At 54.9% G+C, this 17,816-nt stretch overlaps 1 protein-coding gene across 1 annotated transcript; it reads right to left on the bottom strand.

Annotated features, from left to right (window-relative positions):
- Nucleotides 1–4,125: 4,125 nt before the first annotated feature.
- Nucleotides 4,126–13,204, bottom strand: CALY (calcyon neuron specific vesicular protein). The gene is made up of 6 exons (XM_043597965.1): nt 13,079–13,204; nt 6,826–6,980; nt 5,704–5,817; nt 4,991–5,104; nt 4,449–4,782; nt 4,126–4,275 (listed from the first exon to the last, which is right to left on the bottom strand). Exons 2-5 carry the CDS (start codon nt 6,958–6,960, stop codon nt 4,474–4,476), a joined length of 672 nt encoding a protein of 223 aa, XP_043453900.1. The 5' UTR covers nt 6,961–6,980; nt 13,079–13,204; the 3' UTR covers nt 4,126–4,275; nt 4,449–4,473.
- Nucleotides 13,205–17,816: the final 4,612 nt, after the last annotated feature.

The raw sequence follows: 17,816 nt of genomic DNA on the forward strand, positions 1-17,816 counted from the left end.
ACCCCGAGGATGTGTGGGACCCTGAGACAGGAGCCGGGCCCGCTGCAGGGGGCCTGGCAGGGGCTTGCACACACTGTCACGGAGCCTCCTGGGGAGAATGGGGTGCTCTGGGCAGTTGTGCACACAGATGCGGGGAGGGTGCGGAGCGGCTCCTGCAACCCCCGCTGGGTTTGCCCAGAGGTCCTGGGGCGCGTCAAGTCGTGAAGTTGTGCTCGTTGCTCACGTAGCATAAACGACTTGTTTTAATTTGAAGGGTTGAAAGTTAATCTCAGTAACCTAAGGTTTTCGTTTTAGAATGTGTGAGAGAATTCCAGTTTAAGATCTGATTGACTCTGACTCCGTTGCATTAGATGGTGAGTAGTGAACAAATGTTCGTAAAGGTTTTGTTTGTAGGTTGGAATCAGTTGTATCAATTTATGGTTAGAGCTTGAAATACCCAGGGCATCTAATTAAGTTTATCACGTTTGTGAAATGTCTTTAAAAATTAGAGACGGACTATATATCAAATGTATAAGTTAAAAGAAAATTAAAGAATGAGTGAAGAGACACATAAAAGTTACTGCATTTGAAAGCAAGCTTTTAAATGGAGCTTTAAAGCTTGGGAAAGCTGGGGAGGTTCAGGACAGACCTCTCCAGAATGTGCCACGTTGGCTTGTGGATGGTTTTGAGCTGAAGGCACTTGAGACCCTGTGGGCTCCAGAGAAACTTTTGTCCTTCCCTTAACCACATGCAGGAATCTAAACGGGGGCGGGGTGTCTTTCCCAGAATAAGGGTTATTAACCGAGATACATTCTGTCTGAGTGACTCATCTGTCTGGTGGGGCAAACATCTAATTACCAACATCTGTTTCTCTTATCTGGCTGTGAAGTGCATTCCCTCCTCTGACGTCCCGGACCCCCACCCCCTTCTCCTGGGTTCAGGACGACATGTGTAACTCCTTTCGCCTGCCTTTGGAATTTCCAGGTCTATGTGGATTTCCTGTTGGTACATCGTTAAGTTTGATTTCCTTCTATTAATCTTACTCCAGCTAGAAGATGGGAATTCATGTCCCTGACACTGGTTTAAGTTTATAAGTATAAATTATAAAATGTTATAATTTTATAAATTAAAAAAATTTAACCCAACAAGACCACTGGTAGGAATTTGCTTTGAAGATAAGTTCCCCACAACACAAACCGCACACGCGTAAATTATTCATTGCAGCAAAGTACCGTAAACCCGGTAAAGAGCCCTGTGTGGCGGAGCAGCCCGCAGCTGGGACAGGAACGAGGACAGCGCATGAGCACCGTGTGGCATGACCTTCTGTGTTTGTTAGGTGAATGTGCTCGGATGAAGCATGTGTTTGGCCTTTGTCCTGGGTCCCGGTGTAGAGCTCCTGAGACCCTCGGCATTTCCTGCGTGACAGGGAAGGCGCCGAGCACTAGTTAGAGCAAGGAGATTCCCAGGGCTTCCAGATTGAACACCCAGGTGCAGGAAAGTTCCCTGCTCCTAGGCCCACCCCTGGCCTTATGCCTCTCCCGTCCGGCTGTCCCTGATTTGTACGCTTTATAATAAACCAGTAATCTAGCAGGTGCTTCCCTGAGTTCTGTGAGTAGTTATACTGAGTTATCAAATCTGAAGAGGGGGTCCCCAAATTGGTAGCTGAGTTGGAGGGAAATGCATATGGCCTGAGGCCCCGATACTTGTGACCAGCGTCGGAATCGGGAGCAGGCTCTTGAGGCTGAGCCTTTCACTTGTGGGGTCTGTGCCGGTGCTGAGGAACAGGTGTCATAGCACTGAACTGTAGGACACCCGGCTGGTACTGGGGGACTGGAGATTTGGTTGTTGTTTGTGTGGGGAAAAGAAACCCTTCTAGTGAAAAGTGTCAAATAGGAAAAATAAAGTGCAGGTGTATCTGTGCAAAAAGATGCACAGACAGGCTGAGCTGGTAACGAAGACTGATCTCCCTCGGGGGTGGGACACACCATTTGGAGCCGTGCTCACGTTTTACATGTGAAAAATAATAGGACAAAATCAACCAAATGGGAGAAGGACCCTGAAACAGTGCTAGCAGTACTAAGCGATTCCGCTATATTTCAGAGGAGTAACACAGCCACACTGATGTGAAGAAGAAACCGCGTAACCTGAACACAGCATTTTGACTATGAATCCCCAAGTTAAAGACAGAACTCTAAACGAGCACCAGACTCTAGTTTGCACGCTTACTTGTGCCATGGTATGGTTACCACTTCTGAAAAGGATTCCAGTGTGTTCTAAGACTAAGCAAATGAGTATATTGAGGAAAACAGGAACCAGGTTTCTCCCTGTTGGAGGATGGAGGTATCAGCAAGGAAAGGGGGAACTAGAATAAACCTTGAAGTTGTGGGTTGGGATTAGAAGTATCGGTATGAACTCCTGGAGATTCATGTATGTCGTATGTGCACTCATAGTCCATAGACGTATGGATATATTGTATTGATTAAATGTGGGTTGTGTCTGTACAGGTGTAGACACTTGCACACACGTGCACAGGTGTATACGTGCACTCACAGGGAGGAGGGAAATACGGACTGTGTGCGGATGAATGTGTGCATGTATGTATCACACCCCGGCTCTCTCCACTGAATGTGCCTGAAGCCACACCCACAACCACACCCAGATCTTGGTAGCTAGCACAAGAGGGGCCTGGAGCATCTTTGCTCCAGAAAGCTAGGAAGCGCCCCGAGACTGATGAGGGCACGTCAGTAGGATGCCTTCCACCAGCCAGGAATGAAACATGTGAACATAAGAATTAATAGTGGTGGTAACAGATTGTCGCCTGTTGAATAAAACGGGAGAGTGTGGGTCACACTGATGTAAATAAATGAGGAAAGGGGGGCAAGGGAAATCTTTTCTTTACAGTAAGCCAATAGAATGTCAACCACTAAATGTAGGAAAAGTGCTGAATTTAGATAATTGCCACGTGGAAAATATAGTAGTTTTGATTCAGACAAGAATTGTCAATGGAGGGGCGCCTGGGTGGCTCAGTCAGCTAAGGGTCTGACTCTTGATTTTGGGACAAGTCATGATCCCAGAGTCGAGAGATTGAGCCCCGCCCACCCAGGGAAGGGGCTGATGTGAAGAAGCCCCCCCCCCCCCGAATGTCCATGGTTTCCTTCAAACACCTGTCTCATCCACTTCCTGGTCACTGCCTGCTGTCCAAAGCCACTCAGACCCCTCACCTTGCCTCCCTGGGCTGGAGGCTGGAGGTCAGAGTCCCACACTCAGTCTGAATGCCCAGCCCTGTGTCCCCTCACAGGACTGCACTAGGGCCAAAAAGGGCCCCCCCCATGTCACCTGACACTGCTCAGTGCAGAAAATGCCTGTTTCCTTCCTAGTTCTGGCTGCATGAGCCTGCAAGGTTGTTATCTCTAACCCCAGCCCTTGGTACTAGGGCCGGAGCTTACCTCTCACCCGGTGGGAACAGACCTGAGGCCTCGAAGTGCTGTAGTGGGGGGGGGGGGTGCTGTGGGCTGGGTGAAGAGACTCTTGCCAGCTCCAACATCCTCAGACCTCCCACCACCCCTCTAGCTCCAAGGGAATGGGAGATAGGGGTGCTCCAGGAGTGGGGACCCCTTTCAGACAGGGATGGGCTCACATCCCCTCTCCAGAGGCCCGGGCCCCTTGGAACCATGCATTTGCTCATTTCTTCAGTGACTTGTGCCTGTGTGAGGCAGTTGGTGCAGGAACCACATGTGGGCGCTTGCCCAGAACAGGGGGATTCAGAGGCTCCGGTCGACGGGTTTAGGTGTGTGAGGACCAGGCCCGGCAGTAGGAGGCGGAAGGGCCTCACTGAATGTAGGGCTAAGCAGCAGTCAGGGCTGGAGCCCAGCCCTGGATAGAGGCGAACTTACTCCTTTGCAGCCCGGCAGCGCTGGGCCTGTGCACGCCGGGCGCTGGCCTTCCCCCTCTCCCTGCGTGGCCGCGGCTTCCCGGGGCTGCCTCACTGCCCCCACCCCCACCCCCACGGTGGCTGCTGCTCTTCCGGATCCTTCGGGGCTCCCTCCGGGCAGCAGAGGAGACACGAAGCGGGCGCTCACCCAGGCGGGGGTTGGGAAGGCAGGGAAAAGGTCAGCGGGACCAAGGAGGCTCAGGAGAAACAGAGGCCCAGGTGGATATGAATCTTTACTTAGAGAAAAGCAACAGAGCTGCAAGCTCGGGGGCAGGGGGCGTCAGCGAGGGGTCCTGGAAGCAGGGGCACGACCACGAGATGGGAGAGCGTCGGGCGAGGGCGGTCACAGGTGCCGGCAGGGGGCGCTGCCAAGACAGAGGGAAGCAGGGGCGAGAGCCGGCGCTGCGAGGTGGGCCCGCGTCCCCCCTCGCCGCCCACCTGCGTGGGAAGAGGTGCCAGGCTGAACCCCGTCCCCCGGCTTCCAGCTCACCGGACCCCCGCCCTGCCCACGACCCCCATGCCGCCTGAGCACACCTACCCGGGCTGCAGGTGCGGAGGGGCCATCACTGGGGGGCCGGGGGCGGGGCGCTGCCTGCCGCCTTCCGCGCCGCCTCTTTCTCTCCCGGCGCCGAGGGCTTCCCGGGGGGCTCGGTGGCCGCCGCCGCCGCCGCCGCCGCCGCCGCCCCCGCCTGGGTGGGCGCCTTGGGTCCCTCCTTGACGGCGCGGTAGCCCTCCCCCCAGGCCGAGGGCGTCTCCGTGCCGTGCTTGCGGCTCAGCGGGTAGGCCCCGATGGCTGCCAGGATGCTGCGGTGGCGCTCGGGGTCCATCTCAGTGTAGTACATCTCCAGGGTCAGCGGGGTGCAGATCTTGTGCTGCGGGGGGGGGGGGGGGGGGGGGGGAGGGGGATCAGGGCGGGGCCGCAGGGGTCTTCCCTGGGCGTGGCCCGAGAAGCGGAGGGGAGGCAGCCCACCTCAGTGCTTCCACAGGGACACCCCCCCTCCCCGCCCCCGCCCGAGCAGAGTAAGGTCGCGACTGCCTGCCTCACCCCCGACCCCGTACACCCAGCTGGCCAGGCCTTACCCGGAGCAGGAAGCCGTCGGGGCAGGTGAACTGGTCATACCAGATGGCCTTGTACATGATCAGGACACAGCCCAGGAGCGCCATGGCAAAGGCGATCATCCGCGCCGTGGGCAGCTGCGGGAAGGAGAGACACCCGAGGAGGGGGGTGTGAAGCTGTTGGAAGGACCAGGGCGGTCCTCACACAGCCCCGCTGGCTTCTGTTTGGCTTTTGTCTCAGAAACAACGGAGGAAAGGAGATGACAGGTGTCACTAATGAAAAATAAAGGGTTTTAGAAATGGTGTGCAAAAAATGATTTAAAAAAAAAAACCCAAAACCATTTAGTGAACCTAAGAGCTAAAAAAACAGGAAGGGTGAAAATATTAGCCAGATATATAGCATAAGTGACTTTCCATAGTACCTAGAAAACCCAGGGGTCACTAAGGGAAAACGGACACACAGCAGGAGCAGGTGGGGCCCAGGGTGGCTCAAGGCAGGAGCCCCTCTGAAGGCAGATGCTGTTCTCATCCACTTTATAGCAGGATGAAGGCCTCTGAACGGGGTGGTGTCCTGTCCCTCTCTCTTCCTGAGAGCAGGCGAGTGAGCAAGAGGTCCCGGCCAACCTGGCCCAGACGTGGCCCCCCATGGCCTGCAGCCTCCTCCTCGCCATCTCCCCTGCCCTGACTCCCCATGGAACTGACCGCTGGGCACCATGGGCCCAGGAGGGTTGGGTTACCCTGCGTCCTTCCTCAGGGTGGTTGCAGGCCAGCTTCTGGGCCTCCAGGTCGGGGAACTTCTTTGGCTGGTCCGGGGGGGACAGCTGGTATTCTGTCTGTGTCTTGATAACCACCTGTGGAAAGAGATGGCCCAGGAGGACCCTGAACCGGGAGGACTGGCGGGGGCAGGCCCCGGGGTCAGCTCCCCGGCAGTGGTGTGGGTGCTGGCCATCTGCCAGGACTGCCTAGTGGCTCCACTGGCTACAAGCTGAGGCCAACGGAAGGTGGAGGCAGAGAGCCTGCTGGGCCGGGCGGCCCTGGGGCCTGTCCACACCACACAGGGAGCCCCTTAGTCTGGGGGCTGCAGTCAGCTCTCCCTGCCAGGCCAGGAGCTTCCCTTTTAGGTGCTCCACAGCTTGGCTCCTGCCTCCGGGAAGTCCACCCTGACTTCTCCTCTGGCTCCCAGAGTCTTGAGGCCCCTACCACCTGGGGCACAGGCGAATAGTCCTGTGCTTTGTGAATGCTCCCAAGGGGTGAGCACTGAGCCTCCCCACGTGTCTACTGAGAGCCAGATCCAGACCTGTGGCGGACTCGGCTGCTGCCCCCCCAGATCACTGGGAGGTGCTCCCACCCCCACGGCCCCCAGACAAAAGCTTTCAGCTGCCTGCCCCCTCCCTCCTGCTGGGACAAGTCCTGATGCCAGTCAGCTCGTGTGGGGTCAGGCAGGGCTACGCTAGAGCCGAGCCCTGCTTCTCACACATCCCTCCTGACAGCGGGTCCCCATCGGTCACCTGCCCCAGGACCCTGTTTCAGGCCCTCAGGGAAGGATGGGAACTGTTTGCTTCCTGAGCGCCTGTGGGCAGCACCATGGGCTGGGCACTGTCTGCAAGATGTTGTAGGAGTCCTCACAGTGACCCCCGTTCACGGATGAGGAAAGGGTAACTCTGGGTGACCAGAGAGCTGATCAGGTCACATGGATCACCCATGGCCGACTAGGGCTTTGGTCCAGCCCGGCTCTACCTCTGCTGGCTCTCCTGCACGTTGGGGGAGGCCACATCTGCATAAACTCACCCCACTGCCCTCTATGCACAGGGCAGGCTGAGAAGAGCCCCTCACCCCCTCATGCTGGTCTAGGCCCTCACCTGGTCCGGGAATGGTGGCTGGAGCTGGCTGACGTCCAGGGGGCTGATCAGAGGGACGCTGTCCGTGGTAGCCCCATCCTGGTCCCCGGGGTCCTTGCCCGGCTTCCCGGAGAAGCTGCAGCCCAGCTTCACCATGGTGATGGCTGGTCCTCGTCCTGCGCAGAGTAGACGCAAGGTTACTTGCCACTCAGCGCCCAGCAGACGTCCATGCCGGCTGCTGCAGGAGCCAGAGGGCCCCAGCTGACCCCTGTGTTCCTCATACCTGGGCCGGGACAAGCCAATCTCCCGGGACAAAGCGGGTGTGTTCGTCCATAGGCTTCTAGTCCCTTCCTGTCCTCTGGTCTCCCTTTGGGTCCCAGAGCCATGCAAGGGGTGCTGCCTCTGACCAGGGAGTGCCCAGACACACAACACCGGCAGAGCCGGCAGCTAGCCAATCTGCTAGCACATTCCAGCACATTCCAAGGGCAGCTATGTGCTCAACAGAAAATGATCCCTGATAGAAGGCTGGAGAGTAGGGTGGCCAGACTGTGCAAATAAAAATATAGGACACTTGGTTAAATCTGAATTTCAATGGAAAGTTTTTTGACGTCTATGTCCCACGTAATATGCAAAATAGGACGTATCAAAAAGTTATTTGTCTGAAATTCGAGTTTAGCTGGGCGTCCTGTGTTCTATCTGACAAACCTCCTGGAGATGCAGGAAGTAAGGAAGAGGTACAGAAAGGACATCAGTGAGAAGATCCAAATGCTAACTGCACAGAGCACAGTAGTAGGGCTGGAATACCCTGACGAGAGACAGGACCAGCCGAGGACAGCGGAGGTGCCTGGAGGAGCGCACAGCCCCCCCACCCCCTCCACCCCCCTCTCGGGAGCTCAAGACGATTTTACCTCTAGGCTGACCGATAAATAAGAACAAAGAAAGGAAGGGCCGCCTGGGGGGCTCAGTCGGTTAAGCGTCCCACGTTGGCTTAGGTCATGATCTCACAGTTCGTGAGTTCGAGCCCCACGCCGGGCTCTGCACTGACAGCTCAGAGCCTGTTGAGATTCTCTCTCTGCCCCTCTCTCTCAAAATAAATATTTGTTTAAAAAAGTGATCAGTCTTTTCACCATAAGGAATACAGAAGAAAAATCACCTGATTAACTTCAATAATACCTGGAGAAGTATTTGATAAAATTCAACATTTATTATTTTAATTATCTATTAGCACTTTAAGGGCAGAAGGAAACTTCCTTAATCTGATGATAAAGGTTATCCACAAAAACCTCTAAGCTGTCCTTATATAGTGTAAACAGTGAAAGCTTTGCCTTTAAGGTGAGGAAGGAGATATCAAGGCCTGTTATTATCAGTTCTATAAATCACAGCGCAGGAGGTTTTAGCCAGCTGTCGGGCAGGGAAAACGAATGAGAGAAAACAGGCCTGGACGAGATCAGGCCAAACTCTCATTGCTCACAGATGAAGCACCTTGTATGTGCAGAACACCCACGAGACTCTACAGATAAGTGACAAAGGCTGAAGAGTGAGGCCATCCTCTTGGAGGCAGGGTCATCCAAGGTATTCAGGGGTCATTAGTGACAACAGATTAGGAAATAAGCTTTTCAAAGATTCTACTTAAGTGGCATTAGAAATATTAAACACTCAGGACCAGACTTAATGAGAAAATCATGGAAAACCTCAATCAAAACATTACTGACACTGAAGGAGACCTAAATTCTTTCAGTTAGTGGGGTAGGGAATGGTCATGGATTTGGGAAGGTTCTATGTTTAAAAATATCATTTCCCCCAAAACGTATCTGTAGAATCAATACACCCAATCCACAGCCCAAAATAATTCTTTTGTGTGTGAACATGCCCGGCATCGTAATTTTATATAAAAACCAAGGGGACAAGAACACGTGACCCCTTGAAGATGACCGAGGGGTAGGATTCGTCCGCCAGGTGCAGCCAGTCGCGCAGCCTTGTGGTACAGATGCGTGGTATACACACGCCTGTGCACACGGACCACAGATTTATGACAGAGATGCCGCCTTTCGATAAACATGTGTCCACACGGAGAGCAAGGCACCGAAACCCCACCTCACACACACAAATCTACTCCATGTGGATGTAGCTAAGTTGGGAAAGCTTCTGGAAGACACTACAGGAGAATGTTTTCCTGGTCTGGGGGAGGGAAAGAGTTCTTCAGTATGACAAGTAAGTACTAACCATCAAAGGGCTACATTCAGTTTAAGAACTGCTGCTTATTAAAACGCAGCTTCAAAGAATGGAAACAGAAAGCACGACTGGGAGAAGATGTTTGCGACATGCAACTGGCAAAGGACTTGCGGGCTCGTCAACAAGGTACATTCAAACCCTAACCCCTGGCACCCGTGAACATAACCTCACTAGCAAACAGGGTCTCTGCAGATGTAACTAAGATGACCTCATACCGGACCGCAGGGGCCCTAAGCCAATGACTGGTGTCCTTGCAGAAGGGAGAAATGTGGACGCACACGGGAGATGCTCAGGTCCAGATGAGAAGGTTGGAGGGATGCATTCACAGGCCCAGGAACACATGGGGCATCCAGAAGCCAGGAGAGGCAGGAAGGATCTTCCCTAGAGCCTCAAAGGGATCGCAGCCCTGCCCCAACCTTCATTTCCAACTTCTCGTCTCCAGAGCCGATGGAAAAATACATGTCTGTTGTCTTAAGCCACCTGCTTGTGGTAATTTGCCACAGCGGCCTGAGGAAGCCAACGCAGGGCAGATACCACAATAGAAAACGGACATCTCAAGTTGGTAAAGAAAAAGATAAACCCAATAGAAAAATGGACAGAAAAAGATTTCAATGGCCACGAATACTAAAAAGGTGCTCACCCTCACTAGTCCCCGAGGGAGATAAATTAGAACCAGCTTAAGGGGACACACTGAAGCCTGTCAGGACCCAGGAGAGATGCCACGTGGGTGGCGTCCGCTCACGTAATCCACTCAACGTCCGACGCCGAGCAGCCCTCACTCCAGCGTGGACACCCAGCAGAAGGACGGGTGGGCGTGAATGTGCACACAGCACCACATATCACCCAGAGTGACACAAGTAAATAAATGGGGGTGTTCCTACCACGGCGTCCTTGGAGCAACGGAAGTGACCGGTCACAGCTTCACACAAGAGCAGCCCTGAGTCCCACAAAACAACGGTGGCCAAAAGAAGCCGGGCGCAAAGGAAGGTTCGATAGTAAGAGAACTCCAACTGCAACCTTTAGGAACCAATCGGCGGCATTTAGACACGCACTCCGGGGGTCCGGACCAATCGTTGCTCCTGTGTCTGGAGAGTCTGAGAGGCTGTGCCCCTCAGGGAGGGGAGCTGCGTCGGGGCTGGGTTGGGATTTCTAGTCTTTGCTTGGATGGTGGATGGCTGGGGTGCCCTTCTGTTACATTACTAGGCTGCACGTTTGTTTTATGACCTCTTGTGATGGCAGAGGCACGGCCACCCCATGCCCTCCCCCAGGATGCTGAGCAGACAGGGTGAGTTCCTTGGCAACTGTGCCCTGGCTGTCTCCCCACCCTCTTCCTTGTGAGGACGAAGGGCAGAGCCCCAGGGGTTGTGCTTCCTACCCTGGCCACTGCATGGGGCCCTCCCTCGCCAAGGCCAGCACCCACCCTACACACACTGCCGTGCCTCTGCAACCCCAAACTTCTGTCCTAGGGTGACTTCGCCACCCCCAAATGCGTCTCCCTGGAACAGCCCCACCAGCGCAGGTGCCCATCAGGCCCACAGGTGCCAGTCTCACACCCCAGAGGCCAGGCAGGCCCTGCTGTGGGTTCTGGATGTGAGCAGTCAGGGTGGGAATATAGAGGAGGAGCCCCTACCCAGAGGCAGAGAGGCGGAGAGATGCCCAGGATGGAGAACCTGCGAGGTGCTGGGCAGGGGGCCGGGGCTGTGTAGGACCGGGGGAGGCGTGGCCACGAAGCAGCTCTGTGGGGCTGGCGAGAGAAGCAGCCGGCCGGGCAAGACAGGAGCGCCCCCATCGTGGACTTCCCGGGCGCCCCGGGGAGGGAGGTCCTACTAGGGCCCTGAGCTGGGGCTCCTCCTTGGATTTACGAGCCTGGCCCGGGCGCCCTTACAGGACGGCAAAGCGCCCCCCACTCCCACCCCCTGCTGGAGGGCTTTTCCTGAGGACAGTCTGGCTTGGCAGGGGATCCGCCTGGGGCACATTTGCACCAATCGGTTAGTCTGCACGAGGACCACGCAGACCACGTCCGCGCTCGGTGAGGCAGAGATGGAGAAGGGACCACCCGAATAGAAACAGAGATGTCGGGCTTTCCAGTGCAAGGAAGGAAATGTGGCTCCAAAGCGCTGGGAAGGGGCCACGGAGGGAGGGACTGACAGGAGAGCGGGGGGGGGGGGGGGGGGGGGCGGGGGGAGGTGGGGGCAACGAGAGCTCAGGGCTTGAGGGGAGCTTCGTGGGGGCGGGAAGGGTGTGCCTGGGCCTTCTAGCAGCGGAGCTCCGCCCCCGCCCCCCCCCCCCCCCCCCCCCCCCCCCCCCCCCGGCTTCGATTTACAGAGGAGCGCGCGGAGGGGCACAGTGTGTCGCCTCCCGCACTCCGTCAATCTGTGGTTGACCACCCCCGCTGGAAGGCCGGGTGTGTGCGGGGTCTGCACAGTCTCCCCACAGGAAGCCTCTCCCTATAAGGGGTTCCGCCTCTGGGGTCCTCTTGGAGCCAAACCTAAGCTCCAACTCCTCCGACGCGGTGTGACGTCCAGGTTACGTCATCGCGGGTTTCCATGGCAACGGAGGCTGGCGACGACAAGTCTTCACGAAGGAAAGGAGCCATTTGGACCTTCTGGACCCTTCGCTTCTGGTTCCGTGCCCCTCCCACCAGGCGTAATGCTGGGGAGGGGGCTGGGCTGCATGTGGGACCCCCTCCCCCCGAACATTTATTTCCCTCGCTGAGACCTGGGGACCCTCCGGGAAGGCTGGCTGGGCTCATTCACACGACAGACACAGAACTCCGTGGAATTGGGGGGTCGCCCCTGCTGCTCCCACTGCCCCCCTCACTCCACCCTGCGCCGTAACTGCGTCTTCTCCAGCAGCTCATCCGCTCCCCCCTCCCCCCCACCCCCCACCGCTGTGCCCTCCTGGATGGGGGCCGTGCACGCTCCTCTCCGACGTTCGGGGAAGGGGCACCGGATGAGCCGTGAGGGTGGACGGACACGCGGACGGCCAGGCAGGGCAGGGGCCCTCGGCTGAAAACCCGACCGAAGCCGGGCGGCAGATCCGTGCGTCACAGACTCGCCTTGGCGCCCCCACTTCCCCCGCCCCCCGCGGTGTGCTGCGTCACGGGTAGAGGTGCGCGCCGGGGCGCCGGGGCGCGCGCTTGTGCGGGCTGGGCACGAGCGTACTGCGCGTGGCGGCCGTGCATGTGACTGCGGGGCGCAGGGCGCTGCGCGCTCCGCACGGCCCTCCGCCCCCCGCCCCTGCCCTCGCCGCAGCCCCACCAGATGCCCTGCAGGCGGGTCGTGGGCTTGGCTTTTGGTCTAAGGGTCTGTGGACTGCAGGCCCCAGCCCCGCCCCGCGAGGCCCGAGTTGGGGGAAGCTACGTCCGCACCCAGCGGTGCTTTGGTCCCGCATCCCAGCCACCTGTGGCCCCGCGTCCTGGGTCTGCGGCAGGTGGTTCTGGAAAGATACCCCTCCGCGCGCCTGCCCCCGCCACAGCCACCCCGCTCTCTATGCCAGCAGCGCTTCCCCGGGGTCTGGTTCGTCTGACGCCTTCCACCTCGCTGCTTCTCCCACCCCCCTGCTCTCCCCCACCCTCAGACGCAACTGGCGCCCCCTCCCTACCCAGGGGACGCCCAGCTCCCAATGGCTCTCTCAGATCTGCAGGGACGAGGGGCTGCGGTCACCAGCACGACCCCCACCCAGCTGCCCTGCTCTGCTGAGGGTGGGGGATCCGGGCAGCACGTCGGGTCTCTGCAAGGCTGGACACCTAGGGTTCTTCTGGAAGGTCCAGGCAGCGGCTCACCCCGCGGAGGCCCCCGATCCTCCGGGAGGCCTGGGGTCAGCACCCCCGCTCCGTCAGCAGAGACCCCCAAAGGAAGACCCCGGTTCGGCCTGGCCACCATCGGCTCAGCCGCAGTGCCCCCCCCAACACTCTCCCACCCCTGCACACGCACCTTGCACACGCGCCTGCACACGTACCTCACACACCCGTGCACACTGTCCCGTGCACACTCGCCCCCCCTCCCCCCGCTCCACCAGGAGAAATGGGGAAACGGCTCACAGGCGGCTCCGACGGGCAGCTGCTGCAGGACGCGGTCGCAGGACGAGGGTGCGGAGGAAGGACGCGGTTCCAGACGCTTCGCAGCCGGGGCGGGGCGGGGGAGGGGCCGAGCCGAGACCGAGGCTGCTGTTGCCTGGGCGACGCTGGTGGAGGGAGTACTTGCGTCTGCTGCAGCCGCTCCCCTCCCACGGTGCCCCCCCAATCGAAGCTGGGCCTGGGCTCCCCCATAGCCTTACACACACGCCTCACACACTCACACCACCTCGCTGCAGGGGGTAGGCACCCTGGCGGGCCGAGCCCTGGCTGCTCCTCGCCTGAGGGTGTCCAGGCCCTGCCCCACCACCCTGGTCAGTGCTCACACTCGCCGTCTTGCTGCCCTCGGCCGGCTGTGTTCAGGCGCGGCTGGTTTGGCCTCCACGTCCCCGGAGCAGAGCCTCCTCGTGTCTCCCTGCCTAAAACCCCTGGGCTGTCGGCTTTCCTAGGGCCCTCCTGTCACCCTCGGTCACTGCTGTGCCGCAGCCCAGAGAAAGTGCTCAGTAGGCGTCTGCGCAGCGACTGGGTGCTGTGGCTCCCCTGGCTGGGGTCAGGCCGGGCGCTGTGGGGGACGGGGCCCTCTGGCTGGGGTCAGGCCTCGCATCCTGGCTCCCAGCTGGTGTGAGAGGGCAAGGAAAACAGCAGGTGTCAGTGATTCATCCCCTTTTGCTGTTGAACAGTACCCCGTGGTATGGGTGGGCCCGTTTTATCCACTGATGGGCATCCGGACCGTTTCCAGTTCTGCCTGTTGTTGACAACGTTGCCGTGAACGTTGTCTTATCTGTCTTCGTGTGGACAGAGGCCTTCACTTCTCCTGGGTAGGCACCTAAGAGTGGGACTGCTAGGTCAGGCGGTAGTTTACATTTAGCTTAAGAAAATGCTAAACTTTTCCAGAGGGCCTGCACCATTTTACACTCCCGCAAGCAAAGTTATGAGGGCTCCAGTCTCCCCTCGTCATCAACACTTGTCGCTGCCTGTCTTTCTATAACAGCCATCTGCATGGGTCAGTTAGGGCCGTTGTGACAAAGCACCATGGGCTGGGTGGCTGCACGTCGGAGTGAGTTCCTGATATCGAGCTGTGGGTACGGTTGGCCTCCTCTGAGGCTTCTGTCCTTGGCTCGTGTCTTCGGATGGTCGGCCCTCTATGTGTGTCTGTGTCCTCACTCCCTTTTCTTAGGACACCAGTCAGAATGGATTAGGCCCCCCCATATGACCTTGGTTTTGTTTGTTTGTTTGTTTGGGGTTTGTTTGTTTGTTTTAGTTTATTTAATTTCTATACCCAACTTGGGGCTCGAACTCACGACCCCACTATCAAAAGCCACATGCTCCACTGACTGAGCCAGCCACACTGAACCCACCATATGACCTCATTTTAACTCAATTATCTCTTCAAAGATCCCATATCCAAATACAGCCACACTCCAAGGTGCTGAGTGTTAGAATTTCAACATAAGAAATTTTGGGAGGAACAATTCTGTCCCTAGCGCTGACCTAGGACATGGAGTGATATCTCACTATGTTGTGAACCTGAATCCCTAATAACTAATGACACTAACCAAGCATTTCTTTATGGATTTATTAGCCACTTACATAGCTTATGTGAAATACCTGTTCAAATGTTCCTAATGCTTTTCAGTTGGGTTGTTTGTCTTATTATTGACTTCTAAGAACTCTTTATATATTCTGGATACAAGTCCCTTATCAAATATATGATTTACAAAGTGTCTCTCTGTCTCTGACTTGTCTTTTTTCTTTCTTTTTTTAATTTTTTTTTAACGTTTATTTACTTTTTGAGACAGAGACAGAGCATGAACGGGGGAGGGGCAGAGAGAGAGGGAGACACAGAATCCGAAGCAGGCTCCAGGCTCTGAGCCATCAGCCCAGAGCCCGACGCGGGGCTCGTACTCACGGACCGTGAGATCGTGATCTGAGCTGAAGTCGGATGCTCAACCGACTGAGCCACCCAGGCGCCCCTCTTTTCTCTTTCTTGATGGTATCTTTGGAAGTGCAAAAGTTTGTAATTTTGATGAAGTCCAATGTATCCTTTTTTTTTTTTTTTTTTTTTTTTTTGGTACCACGCTTTTGGTGCTATACTTAGGAACTGTTTACCTAACCCAAGGCAATGATAATTTTTTCATTTTTTTCTTCTAGAGGTTTTATAATTGTAGCTTTTACATTTAAGAATGATGTTTTGGGGCGCCTGGGTGGCTCAGTCGGTTAGGCTCTGACTTCGGTTCAGGTCATGATCTCGCAGTTCGTGAGTTCAAGCTGTGCTGACAGCTCGGAGCCTGGAGCCTGCTTCCGATTCTGTGTCTCCCTCTCTCTCGTCCCCTCCCCTGTTCACACACTGTCTGTCTCAAAAATAAACATTTTTTAAAAATTAAAAAAAGGAATGATGCATTTTGGGGGCGGCTGGGTGGCTCAGTCGATTGAGCACCCACCTCGGCTCAGGTCATGATCTCATGGTTCATAAATTTGAACCCCGCATTGGGCTTTGTGCTGACAGCTCAGAGCCCCCTTCGGATCCTCTGTCCGCTTCTCTCTCTGCCCACCACCTCCTCATGCTCTCTCTCTCAGAAATAAATAAAACATTAAAAAAAAGGGGTGTCTGGCTGGCTCAGTAGGTAACGTCTGACTTGGGCTCAGGTCATGATCTCACAGTTCATGTGTTCGAGCCCCACATCGGGCTCTGTGCTGTCAGCTCAGAGCCTGCTTCGGATCCTCTGTTTTCCTCTCTCTGTGCCCCCTCCCCTGCTCTGTCTCTCTCTCTCAAAAAAAATTTTTTTTAAGTGATGCATTCTGAGTTAGCTTGTGTGTGCAATGTAGGTTACAGGTCTAAGTTCTTTTAGGGTTTTTTTGCATGTGGGCATTTGCTTGTCTTGGTGTCTTTTGTTGAAAACACTAACCTTTCCATATTGAATGTTTCTGACATCTTTGTCAAAAATTAGTTGTCCATATGTGTATGGGCTTACTTCCAGACCCTTAGTTCCGTCTCACTGCTCTGTGTAGAAACCCGCATGCCTCTGGCATGTCCTGTATCACTGTGCCATGAGAGCAAGTTTTGAATTTTGCCCATTCTTTTAGAAAGTTGCTTTGGCTCTTCTGAGTTTCTGCCTTCTCACATAAATTTTAGGATCAACTTGCAGATTTTTGCAAAGAATCCTGCTAGGAATTTGACAAGAATTGCACCAAGTCTGTAGATCAATTTTGGGAACATGGCCATCTTGACAAGACCGAGTCTCCCAGTCCGTGGACCTGGGACACCTCTCCGTCCATTTAGAACTAGTTTTGTGCTGCTTTTGTTAAATTAATCTAAGTGTTTTATTATTTTCAATGCCATCATAAATGAGCTTTCCCCCTAATTTCATTAAAATTGTTCATTGCTAGTGCGTAGAAACAACTGATTTTTGTATATTGATTTTATATCCTGAGATCTTATTAAATTCATTTACTTATTTCTACTAACTTTTTTTTGTATTCCTTAGAACTTTCTAAATACGGGGTCACATCATCTGCAACAGAGACGGCTTTATTTCTCCTTTCCAATTCAAGCATAATTTCCTTCTTCTTGCCGGGTTGTGCTGCTTGAAATTGACAGGACAGGGGCGCCTGGGTGGCTCAGTCTGTTGAGCGTCCGACTTTGGCTCGACTCATGATCTCACAGCTCGCGAGTTCTAGCCCTGCCCCGGGCTCTGTGCTGACAGCTCGGAGCCTGGAACCTGCTTCTGCTTCTATGTCTCCCTCTCTCTCTGCCCCTAACCCACTCGCATTCTGTCTCTGTCTCTCTCAAAAATAAATAAACATTAAAAAAAAAAAAGGAATCGACGGGACAGCGCTAAAAAACGGTGAGAGTGGGCATGTTTGCCTTATTCCTGTTCTTAAGGAGAAAGCCATCCACCGTCTTTCACTGAAATGCGATGTTCACTGTCCGACATCTTCCTAGTTGGAAGTTTTTATCACTTATGGATTTGGATTCTGTCAGATTATTTTTCTGCGTCTATTAAAATGACCATGTGTTCTTTGTTCTATCAGTATAGTGTAACATATCAATTGATTTGTGAATATTAAATCAATTTTGCATTCCTAAAATAAATTCCTTTTTATGTGTTTTAATATTTTATTAAGAATTTTTGTCAACGTTCATGAGGAATCGCAGTGCCTAGTTTTCCTTGTAACGTCTTCGGCTGCCTGTGGACGCAGGGTGGCGCTCGCCTGGAGCGCTCTCCTCTCCTGCGCGGTCACACCAAAGGGCTGCGGCTCCCTCTGGGACTCCGCCCGTGGGTCCCTAACGTCTCCAGGAGGAGGTCAGCTGTAGGTCTGATTGCGGGTGCTCTTCTGGGGGTGCTTTTCTCTCGCTGCTTTTTATATATTTTTTAAAATTAAAAAAAAAATTTTTTTTAACATTTATTTATCTTTGAGACAGAGAAAGACAGAGCACAAATAGGGGAGGGTCAGAGAGAGGGCGACACAGAATCTGAAACAGGCTCCAGGCTCTGAGCTGTCAGCACAGAGCCCGACGTGGGGCTCGAACTCACGGACCGCGAGATCATGACCTGAGCCGAAGTCAGCAGCTTAACCGATTGAGCCACCCAGGCGCCCCTTTAAAATTTTTTTTAACATTTGTTTATTTTTGAGAGACAGAGACAGAGCATGAGCAGGGGAGTGGCAGTGAGGGAGATACAGAATCCGAAGCAGGCTCCAGGCT

Source organism: Prionailurus bengalensis, chromosome D2 (assembly GCF_016509475.1).
Source record: "Prionailurus bengalensis isolate Pbe53 chromosome D2, Fcat_Pben_1.1_paternal_pri, whole genome shotgun sequence".
Taxonomy (NCBI): domain Eukaryota; kingdom Metazoa; phylum Chordata; class Mammalia; order Carnivora; family Felidae; genus Prionailurus; species Prionailurus bengalensis.